The 14,904-nt window shown below is 43.4% G+C and overlaps 1 protein-coding gene across 1 annotated transcript in view; it reads right to left on the reverse strand.

Moving 5' to 3' along the window:
- The window catches only part of NELL1 (neural EGFL like 1), a 298,976-nt gene extending 288,342 nt beyond the window's left edge, over positions 1 to 10,634 (reverse strand). Inside the window, exons 1-2 of the mRNA XM_034065392.1 lie at positions 10,507 to 10,634; positions 6,215 to 6,343 (exon numbers count right to left, since the gene is read on the reverse strand). Coding sequence (XP_033921283.1) covers positions 6,215 to 6,343; positions 10,507 to 10,555 — 178 coding nt within the window. The 5' untranslated portion in view covers positions 10,556 to 10,634. The remainder of the gene's footprint in view (positions 1 to 6,214; positions 6,344 to 10,506) is intronic.
- Positions 10,635 to 14,904: the final 4,270 nt, after the last annotated feature.

Genomic DNA, 14,904 nt, shown 5'->3' on the forward strand with positions numbered 1-14,904 from the left:
TATGGGATGAGCTGTATTTCTCATCACCCCACAAACCCCCGTCATGGGGAAAGACTCACACTGGTTTGGTCCCCACCATCTCCACACAGCCACAGGTCATGAGCCACCACCAAGGGCAAGTAGAGGTGCACACCTTGCCTTCAGAGCCAGCAAGCTGCAAAAGTGGATCAGCTTTGAGTAAGCCATCAGTGCTGATGGCGAGAGAGGAATTTCAGAAGCAAGATCTCAGCAGAAGGAGAAAGGAAACAGCAACATTTAGCACTGAGGGAGCAACACCTGCAGTGTTACCAGATGGGTTGTGCCCAGGGAGGTTGTGAATGCTCCATCCCTGGCAGTGTTCAAGGCCAGGTTGGATGAAGCCTTGGGTGACATGATTTAGTGTGAGGTGTCTCTGTCCATGGCAGGGAGGTTGGAACTAGATGATCTTAAGGTCCTTTCCAACCCTAACTATTCTATGATTCCATGATTCTATGATCAGGGTGAGAGGTGACCCTCAACTCAGATGTAGATGCTATTTTGCTTACAGATGCTATTTTTGCTTACAGATATAAAGGTTTTTTATGTGATGGCAGCTGTCTTTCCCTCCTGAGGCCCCACAGACCCAGGAGAGGTGCTCCACAGACATGAACAGGGTAAAACCCACCACACCCCTGTGAAAACTAGTGTGGACCTGCACAAGAAGAAACAGGAAACAAAGCTCACTCTTCCCTTTAAACAAATGAAGCTCAATAAGGCACACAAGTTCAAAGAGCTGGCAGAATTCTCATGGAGATAGACCCAAACTGTGTGGTGAGGCACCCGTGCCTTTGTGATGAGAGGTGGGAGTTACCCTGTCTGGCCACAACTGGTTCCAGCTGCCCCACCTCAGGGCAGTGCTGGCCCCTCTCACCACCTCCAAAGAGCCCATGCAGGTGGTGGGAAGTACCTGGTTAAATGACAAAGCAGATGTTCCTTTCCTTCCCCTCCCAGCTCCAAAGCTGAAGTTTATCTCTCCCCTTTGCTGCAGACCTCCCTGCTGTCCACCCCAAGAAAGCAAACATAACTGCCAAGCATGAGGCAATGTGTGCTTACCACGGCAAGGAACCAAGGTCCCTTCCAACCCAAACCATTCTAGGACTCTATGATCCCATAAAACCTCGGCCACAGCACACAGCTAACTGAGGCTCAACTGTGATGCTCACACACGGATGAGGAAGGCAGCTGACCACTCACCAGACCTTTGAATTTACAGAGTGCACTTCAGTGCTGAGGTACTGCCCCACACACATGGCCAAGGCATAACAAGTGTACCCCAGCAATCGCACTCCTGATATAAAGGGTAAGTGCCCACTCCTGATGGCCAGGCCAACTTACGCAGTTCTACTTACCCACCAGTCTCAAAGCACACCAAAGCTGGCCAGCAATCAAACCCCTTCCACTTTGGCACACAAAAGCTGCCTTTAAGGACTCTGAATCCTAGAGCAGGATTAGGAAAGACCTCTGCTCTCCAGGCGCAGAATTAGCAAGTCAAGGAGGAAGGTGTCTAAAATGAAAAATTAGGCTCTATAACACACTGAGAGGAAACACTGACAGAGCAGGTTGTACTGCATCTGGAAGCTCAAGTGAGTCTGCTGGGAAGCACCTCTACCCCCTCCTTGGTACTGCAGCTTTACTCTCTCTTTTGGCCTGAAGCAGGACAGCTCTTTTATTTCAGGAACTCAACAAGATTCACTCTTCTCTAACAAAAGCATTGCCTTTCTCTGTGCCTTAAGATGCTTGTTATTCTTTCACCTTTCCTGTTGGAGCTACTATTGAACAGAAAAGAACTCAGCAGTCCCTGGTACAAAGTGGGAAGAAGCAGAACAACTGAACTCTGTGCCGCAGGAGCTGCAGGCCAGGTCTTTCTCTTATAAATCCAGTGGTTGTTTAATATATGTAAAGAAACAGTCAAGGAACAAAGGGCTACATATAGCTAGACTTTGAACTGTACTTGGTGGTTTATTTTACTTAGTGCTTTACATAGTCTACATAGTACAAAGATCATTCCTAATTTAAAGACTTAGTTGAAAAATACTGCCAGATTGCTAAGAAAGGGAACAGCAAAGCCTTATAAAGCAGTCTCCCCAAGAAGTATATTAAGTAAAGGCTTTAAGCCTCTGTTAGCTCAAAAATAGATGTTGAGAAAATAGGAATTAAAAAGAAATAGGCATAGCTGACAGGTTGTAAAAGGAATAAAATTTTACTTTGCCAGTGAGAACTGAGCACAGAACAAAAGTCAGACTGGTTAAAGTAATCACATAATTTAACAGCTAGGCTAAAAATTGGGTTCAGTCTACCTAGAAACAGGATGATCAGTTATTCACCTCCTCCTGGCTCACTTATAATAAGAGTCTTTCGCTGCCACCAATCTCAAGATCCTGATGAGGTTTCCACATACAGTGTCAAAACAAGCCCAGCTTCCCTGCTAGCTAAAACATACTGCAGGACTGAGCTCCACCATGGGGCCATGGCTCAGGGTTTCATTATAATCCTGTTCTAGGAATTTCAGTATCATTTTGTCATATTCATAAGATTCTGTTTACAGATATTTTTCACTCAGTGTTTCTAAGATGTTATTGTAATGCATTAGATGGACAATTAATATTTTTCTTTGTAGCAGATTTCCCTCCCACCCCCAGGACTGCTTCTTAGAATTCTTTGGACCCCTGGATGGAGGTAAGGAGATGTGGGATCAAATATTTGGTTCTTGGGTACCCTGTTCCCCAAGAGCACTCTACTCAAAAATCTCCACTCATCTTCCTTCGTCACTTTTGTGCTAGAACAACTACCCAAACACCAGGGGTTTTTTCCCCACTCTTGATTGTACAAATTAATAAAAGACAAATAATCAAGACACCACAATGTTCGGGATCTTAAGAGTCAGACTGTTTGCAGAATTGCCATTACGAGTTAGATATCTGTATTTCATCTAATTCACTGTCAGCTCTTACACTACTTTTTTGATTCCCTCATCCCCATTTCACAGAGAATGGAACTGAAACACACAAATACTGGAACTGAGCAATCAAAAATCCAGCTGAAATACTCTAATAATCAAAGTCCAGATCCAACAGGACCATTCAGATAACTATACATTATTATAGGTTTCTATGCTTTCTGAATTAGGAGCAAGTTTGCTTGCCCGAAGGCAACCCACATCTCTCAATTGCCACTTCAGTTCTATCATGCTGTCACATAGTTTGCAACAGAGCTGAATTTGTTCCTTTGCCTGTAAAACTGCTTCCCATAGAAATCTGTGTTTCAGCTGTTACTACCAATATTATTAGAAAATCAGAATATTCCACTGGCTTCACTGAGGTTGCCTTGGACTGAAATTGCTAATTCTCCAGGACAAAGAGTCCTACATTTGCTCTCTGATAAATCAAATCATGGCATCACTCCCCAGAAACTTCATACAAACTATGTTACTTACTGTAATAATTGATAGTATCAATGATCCAGAAGCTAATTAAAAATATGTTTCTCTTTCCTTTGTGCATGTCTAACCATCATTCCCTGCTTCTTCATTTCTTCTTTTTGCCTCTAAATGCAACCAAATTAATGCCCAAAAACTCATAAAGGTGTCTGTTTCAAAGAGTTTAATTCACAGAACAAGAGTCTCACTTAGGAGAACAATCCGTATTTTCACTACAACTGTGCACACAGCCATCGGGGTAGGGAAAAATTACCATTTCACTGACTCAAGATGTAGACTTCCAGGGACACACAAAGAAACTCTCAGTTTGAACTGCTCTAGCAAAGCCATTTCAGGAAATACATCTTACAAGACAGCAAATGATCCACGGGGAACCTTTTGTAAGCTCAGAGCTCTGTTACATTGCTGTAAGGTCACCACCAAAGGCAGCAGGCAAAACTGACCCTAGGAAAACTGCACACACTAAAGAACATACTCACAAATTCTTCTAATTCCCTCAACTAGGAAATCCTCAGCAGCAAAAGCCAGTGAGTGAAGAGGTCTTTTTTTGTGGCTCTGTGCTCAGCAATCAGCCTGCCAGGTGAAGCGGGTCCTCCCCTGCCCAAAGTCCCAAAGGCAACACCAGAGCAGCATGACAGAGCAAGGCACAGCATGCACTAGCTACTCCCAAACAGTAAGAATTGAAGCAAAGCTTTGCTCAAAGGAACACATCTTGGAGACTGGAAGAGCTGGTCCAAGAGGATACAGTGATTTTGAAAATAAGCACTAACTTTCAGTCTTTTCTCTCCACAGGGGATGTCATGTGTGCTGTGTTTTTTTACCAGTCTCTGTAGGAAGAGATTCCAACTTAGCCATAGCAGTTACCCATACATTGCCCTGAGTTCTGCATCAGTTTTACTGCAAAGGACCTGGAACACAATCAAACAGTAGCTCTAAAGTAAGTCACCTCTGTTAGTAAAAGGCAATGCATGCAACTGCCAACATACTGCTGACATTTAACAAATAACAGATACTAACAAGAAGGGAAGCAGCCAGCAGGGCTGCTTCAGACTTCCTTCCCATCTGATGGCAGCAGCAAAAGACCCCTCACAGACCTCTCTCAAGATGGAGTAAGAGACCAAACATCTTCAGTCTTCCCCCAGCCCAAGGGCTTAACTGAAGACAAAAATTTTCCTGAGCTGTCTTCCAAGGTTTATGCCAGAGGTGTTATCCAAGCACAGGGATACATCACAAAATGTGTACATTAGCAAAAACAATTTATGTTCTGGTAGCCAAAAAAAAAAACTTTATTTACCTAATTACAGGCTTTGAGTTTATTCACTTAGTACAGTGAATTTTTATTCATTGCTTCCCATGAACATCTGTCTTCCATTTTTCTGCTCATGGTAATTTTACAAGCCCTAACTTTTTTACACCAGTTTTCTCTTAAGTTTCTCTAAACTACAGGTGGGACTCTCCAAGGCAAAAAGAACATTTTCCCCATTAGGCTTTCAAAGCTGCTTTCAGTATCAACAATTTCAGTCAGTATCCTAAAAAACACTTCTCAGTCATCTTCCCTTCAGCTCTGACTACCAATGTGTGAAAACTTACCATGACAGTTCACCAGCATGGCTACAATTAGCTGCATAGAATAGCAATTGGAGGTACTAAAACATTTTGAATCTGTTCAGCCACTGCAGTCCTTAGAGGAATTACTGTATTTTAATACTGTTTGTCCATAATACACAAACTTGGAGTCAGGGTATTGCGGAAAAAAAAGAAAAAAAAACACAAACAATTGATAACTTTAGATTAATAAATTAATGTCTTCTGGAGAGTAATCTGGGAATCAGTGAAAATTATGTCTCATTGTACCATAAAAGATTGGAAATACGATTTACAAATCTGAGGTCTCTAGAATTCTCTCTACTCTGGATCCTAAACTGGCCTTGGCCAGGTAAAGAATGAGCTAAGATTATAGATCAGCTTCTTTTACAACTTGCAATGAAGTCAGTTAGCACTGCAGATCCAGAATGAAAGCTAAATGAGATCATAATTGTCTGCCTCTAAAAATGGCTACAGAGGACAGACAGCAAAAAAGTGAGACACTAACACACACACTGCAACACAGTAAAGTACAGCAATCTGGACTTTACAGATTAAGCCCATGGTAAAATTTGTTAATTCATCAAAAATTTGAGTAATTGAAATTCATCATGAATTTCACTCACTAAAAATAAAAACACCACCATTTTAGAACGCCTCACAAGCATTATCTTAGAGTATTGAATAAAACCCACCACAATTCTAAGTGACTTATTCCATACCTGATACTCAGCTCGGGCAGTTAAATGCAATCCTGTTCTATTTTGCCACTTTACATGTTGCTAATCAGTTTCAATACATTAAATATTTTCTTGTAGCTACACAGCTCCAGCTGCGTGTGTCTCTGCATGTGTACAATCACAGAGAAAATGCATGCACCAAATCCATGCCTTAGAACTGCTTTGACTTACAGTATTTATTTCTAACTAGGTAAGTGTTAAAATCCTACACAAAAACAGTTCCCTAAAGATCTCTAACCGCAGCTAACTGAGAGCATACTAAAAATAAATGCCATAGGTATTTCAGGAAAGTAATAACAGCTATTTTGAAATAAAAAATATGAAAGTAAAAGTAAGCAACAGTTATGTCAGACCTCCATTACAGTCTAGGCATCAAAGCTCTTATGAGCTCAAGCAGACAGAAGTTAGATAAGAAAATAGAGGATGTTTGTCTTACCTTGGAATAAAAATGCCTTGCTGCCATTGTGTAGTCCTGACACTTGTGTTACCCCAAGGGTTGTATTCACAAGATCCAGTTCTGTGATGATATCAATTTGTAAGTCAGGATCCATTCCAAATCCTACAGCTGTTGGAGGCAGACAGAGGGCAGGAGAGAGGGAAGGAAGGGAGGGTGTTAGATCAATTTTTATTTCAAATCAGGTAATTAAAAGAATGGAGAAGAATATCCAGTGCAGTGCAGACATTTATAGTACCTTTACATTCACACACACTGTATACAGTAATTATTGTAAGACAGTAACTCTGCTGCAGGAAAGAGAATATCTTCTTCTCCAATTCTTTTAATGAAACTATTTCCTTTCTCCAGATTTTGCTACACACAAGTTGAAACATTCTAAAACTGTAACACTAATTCAGTACCTTCATAAGGCTAAAGAGTAATAAATAAGTAAAAGCATAACCACCTAGGCAAAAAGATGAAAGAGATTTGCAGCATTCATCTATTGGCCACACTATTTCCAGGGAGACGTGAGGATGAAAAATTTCTCTTACATCTCTTAGCTTGCTCTGACTAACAGACCAGGCCCCACAGCTCATAGGCTAAATGTAATCTGTCTTCCCAACTGGGCCAAATGACCCTGGAGAAGATATGGCAGCAGTGCAAAGGATGCCACCCTGTAATCCAAGAGCCCCAGGTGATTCCCAGAACTGTTGGGTATCGCTTGGGAAGCGCACCTCTGTATTTCAGCACAGCCGGTGCCAGTGAAATGTGACAAAGTCTGCCTACAAATAGCAGACATTCCTTTACCTCCTCATCTGCAGAAGCACAAATCTAAACCTTAGAAATGGCTTATACACAGGTTTGACGCTCCCTTAACTAGCAGGGACCTGAGGGGATTCATGCCCCCAAGTAGTTTGAAGTTGCTATGCTCAAAAGCTCAGGGCAACTTGATTTTTATGGTGCACCGAGTTCATTAAACATACGTTTTTCTAGATATAGGAAGAGGCCAGCCTGACCACAGTGTCTCTCTCAACATAGCAATAAGTGTGACATGAGATCTGTGCCTGACACATAAGTCAAATGTCTCATGCAGAATACAAGCATTTCCTTGATGAAATTTTTAAATAACATCTTTAGTATCGGGAACAGGCTCCAGGAAAATCCTGACGCAGCTGAAGTCAATAGTAAAAGTCCTACTGACTTCCATCAAGCAACAGCGTTACCTGTAAAGCATTCCCAGACTGATTTCCACAGAGTGGACCTCATGTTCAGGCCTAAATTGATTCATCTGTAATTCTCTTTGAAGGGGTCTAAGAAATTACTGAGGTGTGCAGAACAAGCAAGTTAAGTATTCTACTCATAAGCCATCTGTACCACAGCACTTTCTCCCTTCCTTTACTCAAGAATTAAAACTTGTTGGAACATCGTGCTGTGCTAATGCAGAGGATTCTGCTACACAAGGGACAGAGTAGAAAGCTTTAGTAGTAGCTTTAGAAGGTCTCTAGCAACCTTACTCTACAAGGAAAATAAAGATCTAGAAGCATCTGGCAGAACTGAAGCTCCAAGACTGCCAACATACTCAAGTGAGTACATACACAGTGCTTTCATAAGGATGTGGGTATAAGTACCTTACTGTAGGAAATTTAAATTAGATAATATGAACCCAGATAAACTTTTCCAGGGGTAAAAACTTGCCAGATAATCAGCAACATCATCAAGCTTTCAGTACCATCTTTGACTTCACCAACCCTAGATGCTCAGGCACTGAAGGACCACAGCTGACACTTTGGACAACACCTTCCCCTTCTGGGATAAGCACTGGCATCAGAAACAGTCAGCTAGCTCTTCTGGTCCCAGACCACTTGCATACAGTCAAGGTTTACTGAAGAAACAGCCAACATTAACCAGTGACTGCTTTCCTTCAGTGTACCTGCCTCTGATTACCAGGAGAGAACTTATCAACGTATCTATTCCCAACCTACAGCAATTCTTGCAGTGCAAGGGCTGCAACCTACAAACTCCAGACACAAACATAAATACAGAGGGTGGCCTTTCTGAGAAAAAAAAGGGCATTAAAGCAAATATTGTTTTAGAAGAGAAACTGAAGGACTTATTATTTCTTCTAAGGGTTTTATTCAGAAAAAAAAGCAAAAAAGCAGCACATTGTAAATTGTGTGAACTTACCTATCGGGAAAGAAAGTGCCTGCTATCCTTGCCAAGAACGGAATACACTGCTCCTCATTTGGAAAGGGTTGGATATATTAAGATCGGCAAAAACCTCCTAAAATGAAGGGAGGTCAAGTAGGCACTAAAACTTGCTCAACAGGAAGGACAAACTATGTCCAGGAAGACAAATCTTGACCCCATTAAAGCCAGTGAAAGCTCTACCACAGGCATCTAGAGGGTGAGGACAGAAACCACATCTCGCAAGTATGGTCAATCCCATAAATCACAGTTACTCCTCTGCTCTATTAAAGCTTTTTATTCCAGCCTGAATACCTAAGGCTCACCAAGTATAGATCACTGTAGCTCCACAGGCTTTGATTTACACCGGTGAAGAATCTCAGGTGCCAACTTTAGTGTGCACCCTTCCAGTTTTTAAAATGCTCTCAAAAGCTAAGACTATTTCTAATGCCACAGCAGCTATTTAGCAAGAACCTACACTGCTTTAAATACCTAGTTATTTTCCTGTTCTGGCTCTTCAAATTGCAGCAGGCACTTAAAAGCTTAGTTAATAATTAATAGACAACAAATCAGCATCTTCAGTATGATAACCAAGTCTCATTTTCCCCTGCAGTCTCCCACAGTCTATCAGAAAGATACCACAGGCACGTCAGCCACACTTGCATCTCCTTATTTTATGCTGCCTCTCTTCAGTGGAACAAGAAGCTGGCAAGACCGTTTCTTTCTGAGGTAAAAATTAATTTTCAACCCGTCTGCACTCACTGGAGAACTGTGCAAGGCCTGGGCCCGATCCTGATGGGTACAGCTTTCAATTCCTATTTAAAGTAATTGGGCTGTTTCTCTTAAATCAGTGGCTTACACAAGCAGAACTCCCAACTAATTCAGTCAGGTGGGCGGGAGCAGAAATCATCTCAGGACTTGGTGGATTTGGCCCAACCTGAACTGAAGACACCACAGCAGATTTAGAGAATTAAGCCATATGATTATGAATGATGTCACCAGGAAATCCCTAAAGGAAATTCATTCTTCCTTACAGCTCCACCAGCTTGTATGCTCTTCTTGCGCCTTTATCACCACCACTCAAGCTCCAGCAATCGTGCCACGCTCCATCTAGCTAATGTAGAGTCATGCAATGTATGCAGCACATTTATCATTTCCTCAACATGTGAAATGAGCTCTTTAGGGATAGAAAAACTTTGAGCAAAAGCACACTCCACACAAGCAAGTCACCCACATGTACCCATCAATGCGGTGAAGAGCAAGCTCTCTCTAGGAGAGACATTTTGCTCTTTCCCCTCACAACTTCAGCGGCAATTGTTGCACACAAAGAACTTTCAGATTGACATCGCAATTCCAAGAAGGGGAGTTTCAGATCCTACTGACTATTCCAAAAAGCTTGTGTACGTTCCTGGTGGCAACACCACTGCGAAAGGGGCAGGCTGTATATTCTTCCAACTATTTTTATTACGCATCTCTCCAGATCTGTAGATTCTGATAATAATCGCTACAAGTATAATTGTAATTTAAAAACATGGATTCCTTGGCGCTTCTCATAATCGTTTGGGGTAACATCCTCGAGAACAGATACACGCACCATCCAGAAACGTTCCCCTCACGACCTCCGACCGAGGAAGCGCGGTCCCCGTGGCAAAGCGAAGGAGAACAAAGCCTCCCAAAAGGAACAAGAAAGGGTGTTTGGGTCGCGCAGTGCTGTCGGAATAACGCGGCAGGCACAGCGCCGGCAGGCACACCGCGCCGCCCGCCTGGAACGTGGGTTCCCACGGTACCCGTTCCCCGGTACCCCGTGTCCCCGCTACCACGCACCCCGGCCGCTTTCAGAAAACTTTGCCCCACCTGCCCTACCGCACCCGGGGGCTCTCCGCTGGGGACAAGCCGTACTGCGCGCCGCGGAGACCCGCGCAGCGAGGGCTGCCCGGCCCCGCCGTGGCGGCAGCCGGCAGAGCCAGTGCCACTCCCGATGCCGGTCCCGGTCCCCGTAGGGGCGCTACCCGCCGCCGGCCCCCCGCAAAGTTCCTGCACGCCGAGCCCCCGCTCTCCGGAGAGGCGGCAGGAGCGGCAGCCGCCCCGCAGCCCCAGCCGCTCACCTGCCCCGGCGGCGGCCGCACACACCCAGAGGAGCAGAAGGAGACCCATCGGCCCGGCGCGGGCAGCAGCGCCCGCCTCTCCCTCCCTCCCGGTGGCTGCAGCGGAACCGCGCCGAGCCCAGCGCAGTCTCCGGTGTGCGGAACGACTCTAGCAGCGGCGGCGGCGGCTCCGCCCGCTGCCCAGGCGCGGCCCCGACCCCCCCCGCAGCGGGGGGGGGTCCCCGCCCGCCCCCCGCCGTGACGCGCGGGGCCCCCCCCAGGCCTCGCCAGCGCCGCCGCACGGCCATAGCCTCTGGTAGGCCGAGAGAACTGGATGAGCCCCCTACGGCCCTTCACCCCGCTCCCCGAGCCCTTCACTGCTCCCCAGCCGGCTCGTTTCCCACGAAAGAAGAAATTCCCCGCGGCCCCGGGCAGTGCACTTGTGCCACCACTTCCTCCTCGCTTCCGGCATGGGAATAGTAAAAGTCAACCGTTATTAACTATTTAGTCTTAATAATTCATGTCCAGTATGAATAAACAAGTTCTGAGATAGAATATGGAAATCCACTGAGGCTTTAAAGCACAGCTTCAAACGCATCTTGAGCAACCTCATGGATGAAGAATGCCTGAATCATTCCCGACTTTGTTCTTCTGTTGATCAGAAAAGTCCCAAGAGCCCACAGGTGCTGCCAAAATAATACAAACATCTGAATAGTAAGTGCTCTGACTGGAGCTGGTCTTACAGATGGGGGTCTTCCCACAGTCCAGCTCAGTATCTAAATGATCACTTACTGAAGAGCAATTGTCATCGTAAAAGCAGTTTAAACTGCTCAGGTTGGAAAAGGAGAGGACAAATGGATGGAAAACCAAAAGTCATGTTCTCCCAGCCAACACTATTCTTAGACCTCCTCTAATGGCAACAATTTAGCCTCCTCTATCACCAAAAAATGTTATACTCTGATATGATCTTGTTGAACATATAAATAGCCAAAAGACCTGACATTCAGATAAGAATTAATATTCTGTTCCTGAGCATTCACAGCAATTAAAAAAAAAAAAAAATACGGCACTTGCAAGAGGGAAGCATTACTCCTTGCAAGCAAGCTGGATTTCAGCTTAGATAATATTCCTGTGAGAGGCTGGTCTTGCACTCTCAGTTGGACATTGAATGTTTCCTGATTTTGACCTAAATTATTGTGATGTTGCTAACTGCATGGTGTTAAACTATTAGTCCTGTCAGCAGCAAAGCTTGTGGCATTTTGTGGCTTGATGAAGTATTTTTGCCTAGGCCCAGTATTTCTCAGAGTGGTTGTAAGGTTGGTTGTGTGCCTTGGAAAAAAGGTAATTAAAAGCACTATTACTCACAGCATAACTGAACATGAGGACTCAGTTGCCAGCTAAACAACAAATGCTGAAAGAAGAGGGAAAAAAAACCTCGTAGCTCATGGGGTAAAATATCTCCTCAATTCACAGATAAGGCTTGCATCCTGTAAAAGCCTGACTCCAAAGGGATACTCCCAATCCACATAGGCAAAGTTTATTCTGCAGCCGGTAAAGAGCAAGAATTAACAGCAGCACATATTATACAATCATAGAGTGGCTTGGGCTGGATGTGACCTTAAAGCTCACCCAGTTCCAACCCTCTGCCATGGACAGGGACACCTTCCACTAGACCAGGTTGCTCCAAGCCCTGTCCAATGGTCTTGAACACTGCCAGGGATGGGGCAGCCACAGCTTCTCTGGGCACCCTGTGCCAGCGCCTCAGCACCCTCACAGGGTAGAGCTTCTGCCTAAGATCTAATTTAAATCTCCCTTCTGTAAGGTTAATGCCATTCCCTCTTATCCTGTCACTACTTAAACTAAATACAAAGAAAAAGAGTAGATGTAAAAGAGGTGGGAATACAATATGCCATATTTACCAACTGATAAATAGTTATAAAGGACTATATAATCAGTCCAAAATGCTGAAAGCATCCATGTCATGTTTATAATTACATAAATAATTAACAAATGCACTAGAATGAGGCCTTACCAAGAGAAATAATTTTATTTCTGTACTCAGCCATGGAGCAATACCTACTGCTTTTATTTATTTTTTTTTAGTTCCCCAACACACACTTAGCTTACGTTTGAAGACTGCAAAGTTTAAATTCAACTTTACAACCAATTAATCTATTAGGTTGGTATAAGACATGTTCTTCACAGTCTACATTCCAACCATAGGAATTTCAGTACCTGAAAGAGTCATTAAAGTATTGAATGGTTGGGTTGGAAGGGACTTTAATGCTCATCCAGTTCCAACTCCCTGCCGTGGGCAGGGACAGCTTCCACTAGACCATGTTGCTCCAAGTCCCATCCAAGCTGGCCTTGAACACTGCCAGGAATGGGGCGGTAAAATTATGTTACACCAGACACATCTGCAATAGATGTGCCTATCTTCAAGCCAGTTAAGTGACATACATTGCTTTAAAGTGTGGCTTGGTTGAATCCATACAACTCAGTTAAAAAGGCATGGGATTTTTATCTGTTCCCATGAGTTTTAAAGATTTAAAGCAGTAGTGCTTAATGGTGATAGTAAAGGACTGTCTCTTAATCCCCAGATCAATGTGTTATATCATGGACTCACACTGATAGACGCTGTAGATCTGAAATTCCATGTGCTTCAGTTTTCCACTGAAAAAGTGACTAATGACACCTGTCTCTCAGAACCCTTACAATGCTTGCTGGTAAATTCAGACTTCTCCAAGATGAAATCTGCCTTATGTGTGCAAAGAAGTACTGCAGTCTGCAGTCACTACACCCTGCCACTTCCATCTTCTGCACATACACCTCTCAGAAATGCACACTTACAGAAAGAACAACTTTTTTGGTGTTTTTTGGGGGGTTTTTTTTGGAGGGGGGTGGGGGGCGGTGGGAGCTGCTTACCAGAGCTCCTGAACTCCTGCCACATCACTACTGAGCTGTCTTCAGGATTAGACTCTCTCCTGAAATTACTGTCATGGTCTTGGCACCATGCTTGTATCTCTTGTATTGCCACATTTGATGCCACATTGTGATCAGACACTGTACTTCAGTTATCTGGGAAAAGCCTGACAAAAGCTCATCTCTGCCAACAGTGAAGCAGGTAGGATGAGTACCAATTCCACAGAAGACTGCTGGGAAAGGAAGAACCTGCTTCCCTATTGGTTTTGTGGCACATTGCCCTAACCACACAGCAGGAATTCAGCTTTGAACAAGATACAAGAACACGAGGTATCCTTACATTTTCCTCCTTCACTTGCTCTTCCCTTACACATCTCATTTGCATCTCCAGCAGATATGAACCTTTTTTTTTTTTTAGCAGCCTATGGGATATTGAATTGATAGGATAAGAAGGATTTAAGGAAATCTAGTTAGTCCCCCGATAATCAATCAATTATTCCACAAGCTACAGAGCACTCAAACAGTTAAGAACCCAACCATTTAATTGATACTCACTTCTGCAGCTGTGCAACATCTCCTTTTCCCAAGAGGGCTTTTGCCAGTTGCTGCTCAGGGTTTCTAACAATCAAATGGATCAATTCTGCAGATACCTTAAGGCTGTGTGTTAAGTAAGAAAGATGTTTGTGGTGTGTAGTGGGTGGGGAAGGAGGCGGTAGAAAAAGAGACAGTTCATTCACCAGGAAAATGTCAATGTATTTTCTGTTTTAAACACTGGACATTTATTTAGAATCTTTAGAGCCCATACATTATAGAATAATTTTCATTTAATCACATTCAAATATAATAGGCAAATATATAATACAATAAATTGCATTTGTATACATAAATACAAAATCTGAGGTAGGGCCTCAAGAATAATGATTTTTGAAATTAAGAACATACAGCATTATAATATGCACTACATGAGATATATATGATGCATCCTTTGTAACATAATGTATCTCCTCCACATACAGCTAATGAAAAAAATTTAATGACCTGGTTAGGGTACAAATCTTTATCCATAGGCAGCAGTACCCCACAGAATGCCTGTAAATATATATATATTTATATATGACATTACGCAAGTAATTAAGATTTAACCCATCAGTGATGGGTCCTTAATAAAGTGCCATAGGACACAGGGCGCAAATTCTCAGCTGGTGTGAACTGTCACAGCCCCAAACAAAGCTGTGACAGTTTATACCAGCTAAGCATCTACCTTACAAGGTAATTCTACATAATATAAATGACACATAACAGCAGGTTTTAGTCGATCAATAGCTTTCCTTAACAATGGAAGATAGCTATAAGGCAGATGGTTACCTGAAGATGTATTTAAACATTATGGACAAATAATAATATTCTAAGCAATAAGGTCCAGCCCAGTTCTCACACCATGTTAAACCCATCAGGAAAACCTTCTCTCTTTGGCTGCCTGAGGGTAACAAAGGTAGA

Source organism: Melopsittacus undulatus, chromosome 8 (assembly GCF_012275295.1).
Source record: "Melopsittacus undulatus isolate bMelUnd1 chromosome 8, bMelUnd1.mat.Z, whole genome shotgun sequence".
In the NCBI taxonomy this organism is placed as follows: Eukaryota; Metazoa; Chordata; class Aves; order Psittaciformes; family Psittaculidae; genus Melopsittacus; species Melopsittacus undulatus.